The sequence below is a fragment of the Phalacrocorax carbo genome, chromosome Z, assembly GCF_963921805.1.
Source record: "Phalacrocorax carbo chromosome Z, bPhaCar2.1, whole genome shotgun sequence".
NCBI classification, from domain to species: Eukaryota; Metazoa; Chordata; class Aves; order Suliformes; family Phalacrocoracidae; genus Phalacrocorax; species Phalacrocorax carbo.
The window spans coordinates 13,632,994-13,649,990 of record NC_087548.1 but is presented as its reverse complement, the minus strand read 5'-3'; the positions used below and the strand labels follow the sequence as shown (position 1 = coordinate 13,649,990).

The 16,997-nt window shown below is 45.4% G+C and overlaps 1 protein-coding gene across 2 annotated transcripts in view; it reads left to right on the top strand.

Moving 5' to 3' along the window:
* The window catches only part of PDZD2 (PDZ domain containing 2), a 210,156-nt gene that overhangs the window by 126,193 nt on the left and 66,966 nt on the right, over window positions 1-16,997 (top strand). For both annotated transcript variants that reach the window (XM_064437724.1, XM_064437725.1), the window contains one exon: window positions 13,047-13,449. In XM_064437724.1, the coding sequence (XP_064293794.1) occupies window positions 13,047-13,449 (403 nt within the window). The remainder of the gene's footprint in view (window positions 1-13,046; window positions 13,450-16,997) is intronic.

Genomic DNA, 16,997 nt, shown 5'->3' with positions numbered 1-16,997 from the left:
ATCCCGACTGGTCGCTGGGCTGGGGTACCTGCCGTCACGTTTTGGGTAACAGCGTCAGTCCCTGCTCAGAGGCTGGGTCAGGGCTGCGAGAAGCTCCTTCCTGAGCCCAGGGGGAGGAGAAATCAATTAATAACATTCACTGGTGAGATGGAGGTGTGAGAGGTCTCAGGGACATCCTTAGGCAGGAAGGTTATGGCGTGATATCCTGAGATGGAATTGAGGGTGAAAGCTTGCAATCTCCATTTGTTTTTTAATTAAAAAAGTAAATTAGTGTAAATTTTTTAAACTCTGCTCTCATGTCCCAAGTTGGATTGCACCTGTGTTACATATGGCAACATCTAATGAAGCTGCAAGTTGGGGCAAATCCTGATGAATTTTGTCTGTAGCAGCGGCTTGGGGGGGCTGACTTGCTGCTGGGAAAAGCGGGTTACGTGAATAGATGCAGAAGGCAGAGTCACATCCACTCTCCTACTGTTGAAAGTAATGTTTGCTTTCAGGGCTGCTGCTGGGGGCTGTCCTGCCCACCCGAGGCAGTTTCTGGGATTGCAGCCCCTGTCGTGGCCTGCCGGAGGGGTGCTCGTATCTTTTGTAGCTGGCAGAGTGGTTACGGCAGGCTGCAAAATCTGTGTTAAATCCAGAAACTTCACTGTGTGCAGTGCGTTGGTTGGGAAGTCAAAATCATCTGCAAGCATTAATCCATCAGCCCTCTGAGGAGGGCACGTCTGTTTTGTTTGTGTTGCAAAACCAAGTGAAAGTTAGGAAATGTTTATGGTTGCTGCCATGCGTGCTCATTAATTTTTCTCCCTTTTGGCCTCATCCAAACTCACTGTGGTAAAAGCAAAGTGAGGATGTAATTAGAAGCTGCTTTATAATGTGAACATCCAAGGAAAGAGGCAAATGTATTACAGACACGCATATGTATATCTGGCATTGCCCAGCCCCTGCCTTTGCAAACTGTTTTGTTGCAGATTCCTGGCTGTAGTTCCTAAATTTACTTGAGCAATGGGGTTTGGGGGCATGTGGTATCGGTGGGGATGTCATCCTGGTGGTTGTTGTCACCCAACCGGCGGTGATTTTCTCCAGCTGGGTTAGTGCCAGGCTTGGCAAGTTGGTAGTTGCTCTTGTTTTGCTGGTGATCTGCCTGGGAATCCTGAGCATCCGTGAGTGAAGTGCTTGAATTCAAAGCAATGCACTTGCCTGGGCAAAAATAACCCCAGCCCCATCGCCAGGGAGCTTGGATGAGAAATGTTTGTGCTCATGGGGAATTGTAAAACTGAATGAGTATTGGCACAGTTTGCTTGTTTTAGAGAGGGTGAGTCCTTTATTCTGGCTAAATGACAGGAGTATCAAAGATGTATTTAGGCAGAGGGAGAGGAGGGGTTTGGTGTGACTGACGGAAACAGTTGAGCAAGAGAGCCGGTGCTTTGTGAGGGGTTATTATAGTTAGAAACCTGTCGCAGCATGCAGAGGAAGCACGGTTCAGCAAGCCCATAGTCAGAGACGAAAGCAGTTCATCCCTGGGATTTTGTGTATGCACAGCCTGTAGTCACAGCCAAGAACAAAGTAGCGATGTTAAATAGCTAAATAAACCTCCTGTCCCTGTAGGCAATGGTCCTCAAAAGACAAAAATGTCCTTTTCTAGAGTGGCTGCAAGTGAGATGAAGCGCTGATGGCCTTGCTAGGAGGGGCAGGGGGCTGGAGGGTGGGTTGGCTTGGTCCCGTGCAGCCCATGAGTGCAGCGATGGGTAACAGCGTCGCATGGGGCATGTTGTGGGCCTCACTGTGCTGGACATACTTGTGGAAAATTGACTCCTTTTCCCTTCTTCCTGAGGCCTCCTGCAGCCTGAAAGTAATGTACATGGGGGTGCATTCCTGTGTACGAGTTTAGGCGCTTTTTTTTTTTTTGTAATGTTTGAATGGCATAGTCACATCACACTTTCAGACTTTTCCCCTGCGTCAATGGGGGGTTAGAGTTTCCTTTTTGGTGTTAGTAGAGGGCCAAATTTCTCATCTCAAATACGTGTTTCTGGCTTTGTGAGCGTCTTGGTCAAATCACAAGATCTGAGGATGCTGAATGACAGGTGTTGCTCCCCTGTGGTAAGGAAGGAACAAGCTGATGAAGTAGCTACCATTTTCAGTATTAGGAAGAATAATGGAAAATACCAAAAACTGAGCAGTCTTTTGAAGGTAAATAGCCCTTGCTGCTAAAATTGGCCCCTTCAAATAAACCTGAGAACTGTGAATTTGTTCCTTCCCTATCTTCTCCCCAGCATTTGCAGGTTTATTTGAAGCCTGGCTTCTCTCGGCTAATAGGGCTCCTCTCAGGAACTCAAGTAAGCCTGCAGAAACATTGGAAATAAGTCTCCTTCTACCCCAGCTGTAAAATAGACTTGATTAAATTTTCTGGCTCTCCCTTTCATTGCTCACAGATGGCCAAAACCTTCACTTCTCAGTGGAAAGAGGCACTCTGGGAATTACAACTAATGTTGAAACCTAATGAGTGTGGTTTGCCAAAACAATGTTGCAGAGATTTCCCCCCCCCATTTAAAATATCATTGCAAAAATTTGCTGCTGGAATGAAAGCTCTTTGAGTGGGATGTGTTTTTTCTCCTCTCTTTTGGTCATTTGTGATAAATCCTCCATAAGGGGGAAAAATAGGAAGTTTTATCCTAAAGGGGTGACCTCACCACCCAGGAATAGCCTGGGCCTGCCGCTACCACTGCCCTGTGCTGCAGCACCGGCATTGGCCAGGGATACAGTCCAGACCCTGTGGGCTCTCAGACCCCCCATGCTGGGCAACTTTGCACCAGGGGATCGTCACAGTCACATATGGAATTTTTTGTGGCACCCTCCCCAAGTGCTGCATCTGTGCAAAAGGCCTGGATTATGATAAAGAGTATCTCCCATGCTGAACTTCTCACCCAATTTTGAGTACAAACCATTTCTTTCAGGTTAAATCTAATCCTGGCTCTCACTGCTGCCTGGTGTGACTGGAAACCAGGCGCATAATTAGAGAAGAGATTTGCACGGGGCAATAGGAAGTGTGTGTGCTGGACGCTTAGAAAGAAGTTGTTTTAGAAGGTTGATCTTAAAATAGCCTGGACAAAAGGTGGGGAGCCCTGGAAGTAGGGTGACAAGGTGTGAAACGCAGTGATTTGGGCACTCATGGTGAAGTGGGACAAGTGTTACACACTGTATATACTTTGTATATATATGGGTCACAGATAAATGGTTTTTGACCCCTTCCTTGTTTCTTAATGTGAGGCATGTGTGCTTTCCAGTTGGGTGATTTATTTCATGTTTTGCAAATGTGAACTTGTTTGGGCTTCTGGGTATGGAGCAAGTCTTACACCTTGGGAGGAACAGTGCAGAGAAGGAAAGACACCACAGTGCAAGACTGAAGATTTTCAAACAAATAGCAAATCAATCTGCAGTGAAGTAAAATCTTCTATTTCGACATATTATCTCAGTTTGAAAGTCAAAGTTCCAGTGCTTTTTCATTCACATTTCTGAGATTTGTTGTTTAATACAGAAGTATTGTTTTTAAAAAAGCCAAACTTCTGAACTAATGATAACAAGCTGAGCCTCTGCAATTAACAGTAGCAGTGAAAACACTTCAAGTGCTTCCCTGTAACTTACTGCAATGACTGCAAAAAATAAACAGGAATTTATTTGTATTCCAGTGTGTACACTGGGCATGCTCTGCAAGCAAGTCTCGTCTGGTTGGGTCCTTGTGCTTCTTGTGAAGTAGAAAATCATGCATGGACCTAATAGATGATGGCCCTGGACTTTGTAAACTTCCATCAGATTAATACGTTGGGGAATCTCTTGTTAGGGACATGGAGCAATTAACCCACATCTGCGTTAGGCAGTAGTGTAGCCCAAAGAGAAGGGGATCTGTAAGATGAAACTGCTGACACCTGACCTCCACACTATGGCTATTTTGAGGATTACTTTGAATTAGCTCTAGTGTACTCCCATGGACTGAACACTGATGGTCATTCAGCTGGAGCATACAGCACAGCAACTGGAGTGCATCAAGTGTGCTCCTGGCACACATCTGCCTCTTGGATTTCATCTGAGAAGAACCTGGTGAGAGTTTGGAGACTGCCCAGGCATGCAAACCAAAGCACAGTAACAGAGGAAACCAGATTTGCTTCAAAACTATGCTCTTGATTTGTACTGAAGTGGTACACTAGACTCTGTTGAGGGTAGCCCTTGATCATGGGGGCTGTGGGAGTGACAGTGGCCAGCAGGCTCCCTGCAGATTGAACATCCCCCTTCATTTGGAGTTTTTGGGCATCTTTTCCCCTCCATCCATCCTGCAGTATCAAGTCTGTAGAGTAACTGCCCTATGCCACACTGGAGTCTGGTAAAGCCTTGCTTGAGGAGGTCAGGCAAACCCAAATCAAAACATTTGGGAAAATATTTTTTGTAAAAATATAGTAAGAGGAAGGTTTCTCCATTGTTGACAGTGGCGGTGTTTGGATATGGTTGTGGATTTAGGGGGATGACTGCACTTGTTCAGCCCTGTCTTGCAGCTGCCTTACCAAAAGGCATGAAGCAACCGACTGTGTCTAGCCTTGCCCTGTCCTCCAAGGGAGGGCACATCAACCACTGGGCTCCAAGAGGAAGATGAGTTGACGCCTTCCTTGGCAAAAGCGTGGAGGAGCTGTAAAACTCGACCTCCCTCCAAGTCCTCGAGAAGAGAGCAATTGCATGGATAGCAATTGGGAATAAAGAGCAATTGCACAGGACATCAAACAAAAAGCTTGTACTTGTATTGCCTGGAGCTTCAAGAGCGTGTCTTCAGAAGGGCAGGAAGTCGTCATGGTGGGAGAGACCGCATTTGAACAGCAGTAACAGCATAGATGAAAAAGTAATTGCAGGTGCTAATGTTCAGTTGTAATTTGATATCATTTTGGCCTGTTGCAGCAAACGTGGAAAGCTGGTATTTGTCATTTTTACATCAATAACTAGTCATTTTAAATGGCTTAGTTTTCACGTAACTGGAAATTATATTTGTGATCAAGGTCACATACCCAGCTAAATGTCTGTTTGCAACAGAGCTATGAACTAAAAAATTGGAGCATTCAGTGCCATGATGGTTTGACTGGATTAGACTACTTCTGTTTGTACACTCTGCCACTAACCAAGGAACAAACAGAATTTGTCTCCTTAATACCCATTAGTCTGTCTCTAGGACCCAAACCCTTAAAGCACCATGAATACCTGTCTCTCAGGACTTTTAGATGCAGCTATGGGAGCTGCAGGTTTAGTAAGATCAGGTCCTTTGTAAAGCTCAAGTCCAAAATCTCTGCAGTATAAATGCAACATCAGTCCTCAGTTCTGCTAGCACAGCCAATAAATGAGCAAATCCAGAAGGATTTCATGTTGTCCTTTGAGGGCAGATGGCTGCAGTTGCATTATCTGTTAGGTTTAGGATGTCTGTGAGAGCTCAGGGGGTTTGCTAGGTGTGGAGAAGCTGTGCAGCTCCTCAAGTCATCCTCTTCAGGTGTTTGTTCTGGGAGGGGAGGAGGCTCAATGTGGCTGCTCACATATTTCATCCATGTGATGGATGGTTTGGAGGTTGCTGCTCTGCTTGTTACTCTCCCAAAGCTCTGGACATACTTCTGAGGTGTCTCTACGATGTGCAGGGCAAAAACGTGTTTTTGTATGGTGCCAGCATAATTACAGTGATCTAGCCTGTCTTCTTTCCACACCTGTGACAGGGATGTGATTCAGCCAGGCTTCATTGTCTGCAGATAGACGATGCCTTATCCTTTCAATTTTAGAAACTGGAGGTATAAATGCTGTTCAGCCGAAGCCAGCCAGCACTTCTGTCTGCACCATGCGTGCACTCCCTTCCCTTGGGCTGTGGCTGCACGCATCTCCCTGCCGTACGTAGTTGGGGGCTGCTGGTGGGAGCAGAATCATAGTCCCCTGCCACCACCAGCCTGTTCTTCTGCCCCTGCCTCTGTGCTACTGTGACCAGAGCAGAGCGCTGGGTTGGGTTTAAAATCCCCATCTTAAGGTCTGAGTTTTTGAATATTTGCTTTTGGCTGGGTTAATTTAAAGCTGGATCAGTTCCCTCATTTGGTTCATTTGTATGGCCCAAATGACTGTACCAACACCTGAACAGGATACGTGGTGGGAGGAAAGCTGTGATGTTTGATATTGCCTGATCCCAGATATAAGGTGTTTGAGAAACTCCTAATATTTAAAGCTGATGCCTTCACCACCTTAGACCTTGCAGCAATTCTGTGGGAGAAGACGTGTTCTTGGCCCTGTTCTTTTCATGGAAAGACTTGCCTGGGGTGCTGTGTGGGATCTGTAGCACAGCAAGGGAAAAGGAATTCAGCTCTCCCAAATTCAAAGCCACATCATTGCACTGATACCAGGTAGAGTGAGGTGTCTTACCAGGCTTTAGTCATGGTCCTGTGTCGCAAGGCTGAGCAGAATCTCATCTTCCAGCAAAAGCCACAGACAGGCAGTGAGTCCACAAAAACACAGCAGCAATCCTCCCTTTGCTCCCTTTTCACCTTTGCTGGGAATTCAGGATTTCACGGTGGGCAAAGTGGTCTTGCCAGGGCCCTCCTGCCCAGCCTTGCCAGAGGTGTGTTTGCCCAGGCACTCTTGCAAACTTCAGCACTGGAGCATTTGTTCCTGTTGGTCTCAAATTCTTGCTAGTTTGTTTCTCTGATGAACAATGAAGATCAGGCCTTGCACGATCTGTTTGCTGCAGCCATTGCTTCTCTAAGATGTTGGTGTGGTGTCATGTTGTGTTGTACAGACTGACAGCAGCCAGCCTGCAAGCAGCTCAGGCATCGCTGTGGTGAGCACAAACAGCATGATGCTCAAAGCTACAGGCAGTTTTAATCCAGAAGAGGATTGGGTCGAATCAGCACCAGATGTGCTTGACTGTTTTATAAAAGACCACAGTAATACACCTTGAAATTTAACTTCCAAATTAATTTTTCCTTCAAAATTTTGGTAGGTCTAGTTGCATTCCTTGCTATAAATTTAATAGTGAGAAATATGCCATAGACAAAAAAAACGGGATTCAGAGTTTTGTTCTCCAGAAAGCAACCACTTGGCTCTACTGAGAAAAACCCGGTGTGGCGCAGAGAGCCACAGCCTACGTGATACTCAGGGAGGTGCTGCTTAACCTTGGCCACAAGCCGAGGGTTGCTTGTCCTTGAAAGGAAGATGGGAGCCCTCTTGCATACCCTGGGCCATTTGAATACACTCCCTGGGTGTTATTAGTCTCTCAGCTCCATGACTGACTCTTCCTTTGCCCTTTCTGCTTTTCCCCATTTGTTAAGGCAGGCAGAGAACATCCTGTCCCTTGAGTGTGCCATCGCCCGCAGCGCCTGGGGCAGGAAAGGGCTTGTCAGTGCTGCGGTGCTGGATCAAGCTCGTTCCTGGTATGCTGTAGCTCTGTGCCCACAAAGTATGTTGATGTAGCAGCTGGGTTTACCAATGCCATTGCTTTCTGTTGAGATAAATTGTGGTTGGAGAGCTTAGTGCTCTGGGGAGGTGGAGCAGAGGGGTGGCCATGGGGTGTCCCTGCAGACCCGAGGAGGTGAAACTTCTTGCAAGCTCAGCTGCAGCAAGGTGTGCCCAACACTTTGTAGCTTGGTGTTTTCCTTTGACTGCATGTGTTAATGCAGACTTGTATCCCACCCAAAGACAATGGCAATCTGTGAAAAGTACCCCTCAGTGCTTGCCAAAATCTGTCCTCAGTGGGGTGGGCGTTCTTGCACAGTGAGGGCAGCAAGGTGAGGATTTCATGAAGAGCCGTGTGCCTTTCTGTCAGTCACTATCTGTTAGTCATTAATTTGCCTTGCCTTAACTGAAAAGCAACTTAGCTCATTTGCTGGTGTCATGAAGAGATGGTTCATTAATTTTAGATTTTAAATCCCCCTTGGGGCTGGAGGTTTCAGTTCTGCAAGGATCCACACTGCCCTTCATCTTTCCAGCCTAAAGAAGCTTGAGTTTCAAGGCATTTTACCATGCCAGAATCTTCAGAGAAAAGCATAAAAATTAGTGGTCTGTCTGTCCTGCTAAGGACATTACAGGTCCTGGGGGTGGGTCTGGGTGGGGGCTCTGAAAGCGGTTGTCTTGGCTGAGGTTTCTTCTCCATGCCCTGGTGAGCTGCACGATGGACCTGGATTTCAGTGATGCTTTATGTGTATCACTTCCAAAGCACTTTCCAATCTATCACGAAGAAAGATTCTGGAAAAATGCTAAGTAGTATTATTAGTGTAAAATAAACATGCTTCTTCAATATTTCTGATCCTAAAGTGGTTCCAGATGCTTTCTTATGGCTGCTGGGTCTGCAGCTCAGTGCGGCCGTCTATATTTGTTCAGATGAGATGGGATATGATAGAGTGTTTGTCACAGCACGCTCTTGTCAAGTCACTAAACCTTTATATTTATACACACATGCACAAATATATATATATAAAAATGAAAAAATTACTGGCTTACTCTAAGACACCATTTCCGAGTCCAACACTTCACACACATGCCAAGGAACTTGGAGTAAACTCAGTGAGTTTATAATTTTTTTATGATCGCAGCAATCATTTCAGCTATGTAGGGGAGAAATGGGATTCGGCTTCATAACTCAGTAGTCTCAGAAAGAAGTGGCTGTGTCTGTCTCTTCATAGCTCTGATACAAACAGAGTGTTAAATGCTCCCTTATACCAGCCACCAGTTGCATTTTCCAGCCTGTGGTCGAGCTTTGCAAGAGGTAACTTTCCAGTGCTGTTTTGAGTGTAAAATAATTTTCCCTGGGTTTTTAGAATTAATAACATTTTCATGGTTTCCCTCCTACAGAGGAGAACAAGTTTGCTCGCTGCTTAAGGGTGGCGTTTTATATGGGCTGGGGTTTTACCAGAGCTGGTGCCAGGGTGAGATCAAAGCAGCAGGAGCAGCTGGGTGGTCCTTCCTTCTGATCACACCAGTGGGAAATGTTTTCAAGCCAATGTTTCAGTGATGTTTTGGACCCTGCTTGGGGAGATGATGCTGCAGCATCTGAGGGGACTCCCAGCCGTGCCCAAGGGACTTGACACTTCCTTGCAAAGTCTGGCAAATACAGAAAGTGTGGATGGGTGTTTTGCTGGTAAAATGTTTTGTTTTGGTAACTAATGCTAATAGATGTATGATCAGCTGGTAAAATCTCTTGTGTTCTTAAAATCAGTGATGGTAGGATTTGTTAGGTGTTGTCATTTGGTGGAACTAGAAGTAGCTGCCCGAGGTTTCTTAGCTGATGTACAAGATCCAGGGCTTTCACCGAATCCTACTCCAGCCCCTGCCAACCAAAACAGGGAATAGGAAGTTTTAGAGTCTCAGTTTTCAATATATTTGGATCAATCAAAGCTGCATTAGGAGTACTTTTCCTCCATGCACCTTCTCCATCCAAGCTGAAGACCATGTACAAACTAAGGAACAGCTTGGAGGTTGCAGTTGATTCCCCACATCTGTGCTGAGACCCACGTATGCTCATCAGCTCTGATCCTGCTCTGCCTGAGACACCGTTGGTACATTGATTCCTAAAATCTCCGTGAGTGCTCTACAGGGACCAAATCTAAAAACACCCGCTTGTCTGCATTCCACACATTAAACCCCCTGAAAAGTAGGATTTTGGGTCCTGTCTAGCTTTTGCTGTTTTCTGCAGTCTAGAGTTGTATAATTACATATTATTGAGTCCATCCTGTTACTCCCTTCTGGCATGGGATGCTCCTGGACTGATAGAAAGTAATTAAAAATCTGAAGGTTCCCACTCATTTAATACAACCTTTCCTGTCTCTTGTCCAGTGTTGAGAGCTTTCTGTGCTTCCATGGGGGTTTTATGGCTTCTTTCTTAAACAGGGGAAGAAATGGCAAAGGAAAAGGAAGCCAGCTAAGTAGGCAGCATGTACTTACCAGAACTTAAATGTGGCTCAGGCTCCTTGGTTAACAGCCCTGTCTTTGGAGGGCAATTCAGCTAATGAGCACAAATTCTTGGTGTATTAGTTTCATATCCTCTCACATGAGTTTGGTGTTATACCAGTGCTGGTTTTCCAGCACAGGATGCCTCGTCTTTGGTTCAAAACAAACTCTGAGATAATCATGCCACTTAGTGTATCAGTGTTCCGAGCTGGATTTACACTGTCTGGAAATACCTGATGCCATCTGGTGTATGTGATCACTTGCTGCCATGCAAAGATAATTGCTCACTGACCCACAGAAGACATTTCTGTTTTGTTTTGTTTTTTTTCATGGAAACTTACTGTGTGCTTTGAACTGCTGAGAAGTACTCAAGAGGACATAAACCCATGAGTTACTACAGGCTACACGCCTGGAATATGCAGGCCATCTCAACATATGGAGTAAATCAGCATGGCTCTGCTGACTTCAGTGAAGCTGCATCTATTACCACTCACTGTAACCCTGCTCCAGACTGTAGTGATGGTTGTCTGTGGATAGAAAGAAGCTCACCCTTCTTTCTTCCCTTTTCATAGCTTTACATGTTATGAACAGAATAAATGTGCTGCAAGTGGAGGTGAAATACTATATTATTTTTGCCTCTATAAAATTACTTTATTTGGACATATGCTAAGTTCCCTCTCATTCCCTGTAGTTCCTAAATCAAGTACTTGATTAATGCATGCACTTGGTTACTGGCACCCAAAAATACATCAGTGATTAGTTCAGAGATAGAGATCAGTGTTTTAAAAAAACAAAAACAACCACATATGTGCACCTGCACAAAAACAAGTCAGGCAGAACTGATTCTGCATAAAAGCAGGGTGGGCAGCACCCATGTAAACCACAGGACTATGGGAAGAGGAGCTGCTTTTCTGTTTCCATGTGCCAGGAGAAGCAATGCTATCAGGTTTATGTATTATGGACCAGAGTGCAGTGGTATTGCTGCAAGCAAAAGTCATGAATTTTAATCAACTTTACTGGCTGCCTTGAAATTTGAGTTGAAAGATAAATGTGAAAAACAGGCAGCCCATATTGTTTCTGGAACAAAACTGCCCCTTTTCTGTTGATTAAAAGAATTTTTCTTTTAACTTGTTAATCAAAAATACTTCCATCTTAGTTCTGGAAATTTTTTTAAGCTAACCCTTCAGGTCTAGCCAGCCCTGGGTGCCTCCCTGAGCCGAGTGTCACCTCGTGGCCACCCAGACAGCCGACCTTGGCTGCAGACTTTCCAACCAGCAGGGCTCATTGGCTGCCTGCTTTCAGCTGTTTTGAAAAAGATGGTTTCAGGGCTTTATTTAAATGTTCTTAATGTTAGAGAAAAAGAAAAAAAAACAAGACTTGCCTGGTGAAAACTGCTGGGTGGACTGTCCGGGAGTTAGAGTCTGATTTATATTCATTGGGGAAATTTGGCACAGCCAGCACCCTTGTCCTTTCCCTCTGTTGCTCCAGGGCTGCTTTTAAGGTCATGTAGTTGCCCTATTCGTCTGAGCATTGGTCTTCCTAATTAAGTAGAAGTGATTGGAGTGGGGGTGGGGGACATCTAAGCTTTGGGAAGAAAGAGATTAAAACTACGAGCTCATGTCCCTGGACAGAAACACAGACCAATGGTGTTATTTCCAGCCACTGCCAGGCTGGTCCAGATTACTTTGAGCGATTGAGAGTGCTTTCCACACTCTTCTGTACAGAGGTTCGCTTCAGGGGTTATCATAGCCGCTTTTCCTGTTTTGCCATTAAGTCACCTCTGTGCAGGAATAACTCTGAAGGGTTCTGTTTAAGGCCAAACAACTTTTAAGAAAGGGAAGGGGAAAATTAGCCTACAAGTGCCAGAGAGGAAAAAAGAGGGTGGGAGACTCTTGAGTCGCTCCTCCTCTCTCAACCACAAGTGCTGTGTTATTTTCTGTTAGGATCTTCTATGGTCCAACTCCATACTTAGTTTCTCATCTCCTCTGATAGCTGTAGGTTCACCAACTGCTTTGTATTAGTGAATAGTTCATTGCAGCTGCAGCAGAGGCTTATTTGATGCTCAGGGAAATTCTTGCTGCTTTCACTAGTGAGAAAGGCAGTACATTTTTGGGGCCTAAATTGGTGTGAAAGGGCACATACAAACCTGCTAAGTACAAATTCCAGCTTGTTTGTACTCTCAGTTGGTTACACCCTTGGCTCAGAACCCAGATATTTTAAGAATTTGGGTTGAGATATATCCTTTCCCAAAAGAGGCATGAAGTTAGATTCCCCTTTTCCATCAATGGGTGCAGTTTCTGTAAGGATGCTGAGTATTTGCTTGAAGCAGAAATGTCAATTCCTTCAAGGCATGTCCAGAGACTTTGGGAGGGGAGGCGATGCTTTGCTCTGGTATGAGAACCTGGTCGCTGCTCCTTGCACAGCTGAGATGACTTGGCTCTTGCTTTGACTGGAATAAGCTTGCTGTAAAGGAAACCCACCTTGTTTCCATGTCCCTTCACGGGAGCTCAGATGCCTTGTAGTGCCACGCTTTGCTGTACTGAGGCCATTGGCGCTATGCCTGCTTACCACTGTGGCTGATTTTTTTTTTTTTTCCCTTGGGTCTTCAAAGCATGCCAAAGCAGAAGATTAGTTTCACTAAGGAGGCTCATTTCAGATGCAAATGATCTAGAGGCTGCTGCACAAATGAAGCCTGCCTGATTTTTTAAAAAATTATTATTTATTTGTTTATTTTAATAAATACCCTCTCCTCTGCTTTGCTTGCTCCACCTTTCCATGTTGCTGTGCTGCAGGTCTGGAGGTCGAGGTGGTGGGAATCTGTTTGGTGGCATTTACCGGTTGTCATATTATGCTGCAGTGGGATCAGGCTGGATGGCTGGTAGGGCTGTTATTCCTGATATTATTCCTGGTATTATTTCCCTCTAATACTGAAGGAAGAGAGCATATGCCGATGCCTCGAGGTGTCCTAGCGTATGCACGCACCAGGTAATCAGCCGCCTGAGGAGGTGCATGAACATCACAGGTTGCAGTGTGTTGGGGTGCCAGGGTGGGATGTGGGCACCGTGACATGAGCAGTTGGTAATCCCCACGCATCCCTTCCCTTGCAGTTACCTGGCTGAGCAGTGCTGGAATGGCGGCTTCATCTACCTGATCATGTTGCGCCGCATCAAGCGCAAAGCCCCTCTTCCTCCTTCCAACGGCAACAACAGCAACAGCTGTGACCCCAAAGCCAAGCCCAGCCCCGAACCCTGCGACAGAGCCACTCAAAATGGGAAAAGGACCAGGAAGTTTGGGGTCATCACCAGAACACCGGGCGGCAAGGACAGCAAAGAAAAGCCCAGCTCGGAGCACGGGAATGGGCACTGCACCCCGATGGAGGTAGAGGTTGCTCAGCTAGAGACCTCTGAAACAGAAAGCAACGGGGAAGAGCAGCTTCAGGGCACCGGGGGACAGTACCGGTGCCGGCTGTCAGACGGTGGTGTGCCAGACATTGGTGACCAGTCTGCCCAGGTATGTTTGCGTTGGGTTTTTCTAGAGAAAGAAGCAGCAGGTGTGCAAATGAATTAAGGGAATTTCTCAGGCTGTTTCCCTGGTTTCAGTACTCTGTCCTCAGGCTGAGCCTCCAGGTGACAACCCAAGCTGTCAGGCCACTGAGCCATGGGATGGGGTCCAAAATGGGTGAGCAGGAGGATTAGGGAGTTAAATACTAATTGTGAGAAACCTCTGTCATGCTCTATCTGTGATGGAGGGGAAGGTCCTTATATCTCTGATGTGTCCAGGTTGGCCTCAGGATTTCTTCTGCTGAGACAACTGATGACCTTATGACACTGAGGCAAGAGGTGTCAGTGGGCGATTGTAGTTTTGTCCCTTTGGCCTTCATGTTTAGCTCTGTCCGAGCTTGACGGCACCTTAAAGCTCATGTTAACGTTGGAATTGAAGCTTTCATTTTTGATGCACCAGGCTACGGTGCATTATATTTGTGTTACAGACGTTGTTTGGCCAGTGTTTGGGGACCACATGGAAGTGATTGTGGATCTTGCTCCAAGTTGATGAGACAGATGATTTGTTAATGTTTGGGACGATGGTGGGACTGGGGCTTTCATTGCTTCTCTGTTCATCATAATGGAGATATTGGGGTTTGTTACCTGGCTAGAATTGCAGCATTGCTGGATGGAGAGAAATAGCCTGAGCTTTGATCAAGTTTCAGTATGCATCTATCACCAGAAGAGCTGTCTGCCAATCTTTCCAGAGACACTGATAGTATAAACAGATGAATGCTGCTTTGTTGGGCTTGGGGCTTGCTGCAGCAGCTGGTTTTGGTTTTAAAACTTCAAAGCTGGTATCAGAGCAGTATGAGTGGATATCTCATCACCAAATTCTGTTGAGGAAAGCATGGGTTTGAATGTGTCCTCTGAATTAGTGCTCCCCAATACTACTGCAGGGTGGTGCTGCTGGTGGTTGTGAAGTTAAACTAATTTAACTTTGTACATTGGAGTACACTGGGAGAGCTAAAACCAATTTTAAAAAATGCTGGTCTTAAAGAAGCGTAATTGAGAAAACCTGCTTTCCCATCAGTGAGACATGTTGGATTTCATGGTGCAACAGGGAGGATGTTTGTGTACTGTTTGTGCAAGCCTTGTAATTGCAGTCTTTCTGAAAGAAAGCAAGAAAAATTTAAAAATAAACAAATAAATCCTTCAGTATTTTGAAAGCTCTGGTCCATATAGAAAAGCTCTTGAATCTGTTTTGAAGATGTCTGATTAAACACGTTATAAATGAAGATGATCAGAGGTTTTTTTGAGGAAGTGGAAAGCCTGTAAATATATTTATATCTATAAAGAAATTCCTCTTGATCCGGAGCCATCTCATGTTAGCGTTACCTCGATGTTTTCAGTCATTTTGGTCTGAGAAATAAATTGTTAAGTTCAGAACATTTATGAATCAATGTGAGCAATAAATACATTTTTAATGCAAAGCACATACAACATGGCTTTATAAAATGTGAAAGTGTCGTGGAGTCACTGGAAATTAAGAGCTATAATCTGAGCCTGTTGGCACGGTCGTTTACTAAAATTGCTTCTCTCTCTCTTTTTTGATCCCCTCCCCCCTGCCCTTAATATTTTGCTTAGAGAAATGACCTCTGTATGTGTCAGTATTAATTACATTTTCCTGACATCTGAATGAGAAGAAATGTGAAGCACTGGAGCCTGAATAGCATGTCTTGCTCATTCTTTGCTTTTTAAAGATGAGGGGACTTTGTAGAAGCCCATCACTTTGGTATCCATGGGGTAGCTGCTTTCAGATTAATGAATGGCTTAATTCAGTTTCATCTGTAATAAGTATTGAATAGTGACAGTGAATAAAATTTTCAAAATTATTTGAGTCCTGTTTAAAAAAAAAAAAAAAAGGCAAGGAATAAAGATACTTGGGAGCCTCAAACCTCACTTCCAGCTTCATTTTCAAAGCATGACCTGGCACTCAGGCATGTGAGATCTAGTTGTGTCAGGAGCCTTTTGAAAACAGCATCCTGGACATCGAGTCAGAAGTTGCAGCCTCCTTCGAGGCTTCAAAGCACGAGCCAAACCTCTCATAGCTGCAGGATGAGTTATCTCCTCCCAAGCGGGGACAGGGTGCATTGGCAGGGCACCCTCTCCATGGGGAAAGCAGCTCCATCCCCGTTGCCCGCCCCGTACTCGCCTTCTCCTCCAAGCATTGACTAATGGAATATCCAGGGTTGTCAGCCCTGCGCCTTCAGGGAGCAATATATTTGCTTCAAGAGGATGAGAGCCAGCCTGTTGGCTGGAGGTCAGCTGCGGATGGGAGGAAAGGCTTTGAGAAGCCGCTCGGTGACCAGCATGGCTGCAGGAGGACATTGCTGGTCCTCCCCATCACTTCTTCCACTTCCTTGTTCTGGGACACAGATTGGAGAATTACTGAAATTGGAATATGGAGTCCAGCAACATCACTTTTTCTCCCTTGAGAAAGTTTTCCTGAAGTTTTCATAGTGAAAATAAGTGAAAAGTGGTCGGGTTGAACCTGCATGTCTTCAGCCGCTGCTGTACTGAACCCAGCAGCCAGCTCACGGCCGATGCCTTGAGGATGTTGTGCTGGGAGTGCATTTGAGGCATCCATGTGTCTTTGGTGCCATTTTCTGTCAGGGCACCTGCTCTCCCACAAGCATGGGGTTGTTCTCCCACTTTCTTGCTGTGTGCTGCTAATACCAGCAATGCTGAGTGGTGAAACGAGAGGCAAGACGAATACTGTTTGTCAAGTGAACCTGCCAGGAGATTCCTGTGCTACTGGTTTGTGTGCATGTGTCAGTCCCCTTCTTCAAGATTGCTTTCATCTTCCAGATCTTGGTCTGTCTCTGCTGTGCACTTGGTATTGCTATTGCTATGTATAAACAAATCTGCCAGGCTATGTAACCTTCAGTAAATATTGTACCTGTCAATTAGCAGGCAGCATTTAATGTTTACAGGTGGCTAAGTTATGCTGCAATATATTTTAGGATGAACCTAAATGCCTTTTAAAATATGAGGGTTCAAGGTAGCAAGGTTATATCTGCCTGGCTGGAAGATCTTGAAGGTCTGGAAACCAGACCTGACCTTGGAGAGGACCCAGGCTGGCTGCAGTGGGAGTCGTGGGCAGTGATTTAAGACCAGGCAATCTCTGAGCTGGAGTAATGGTCCATCACATCCTGGGAAGACTGGGGAGCTTAAATACAGAAATCAAAGTTTACTTCTTTTATTCAGCAGCCTGAGACAGGGTGGTGTTTTGTAGGCTGGTAATTATAAAGGCACAGATGAAAGAGGAGTATGGGGAGGGGCTGCTGGAGTCAGCTGAAAAATGATAAAGAAAAGGAAACTGTGAGGTTTCCTCACAATATGCCAATTTTGTGATGTCACTGTGTTTACTGGTAGGACAGAATCCCTCGGTTTTGTTCTCAGTTTCTCTTTCATAGCGTTTTTGGATGAGCTGTGGACCGCTTCCTTAGCTGTTCAGCCCCTAAGAGTGCCAGGAGGTGGCCAGATGCAGCTGGCATGGGCAGGGACCAGAAG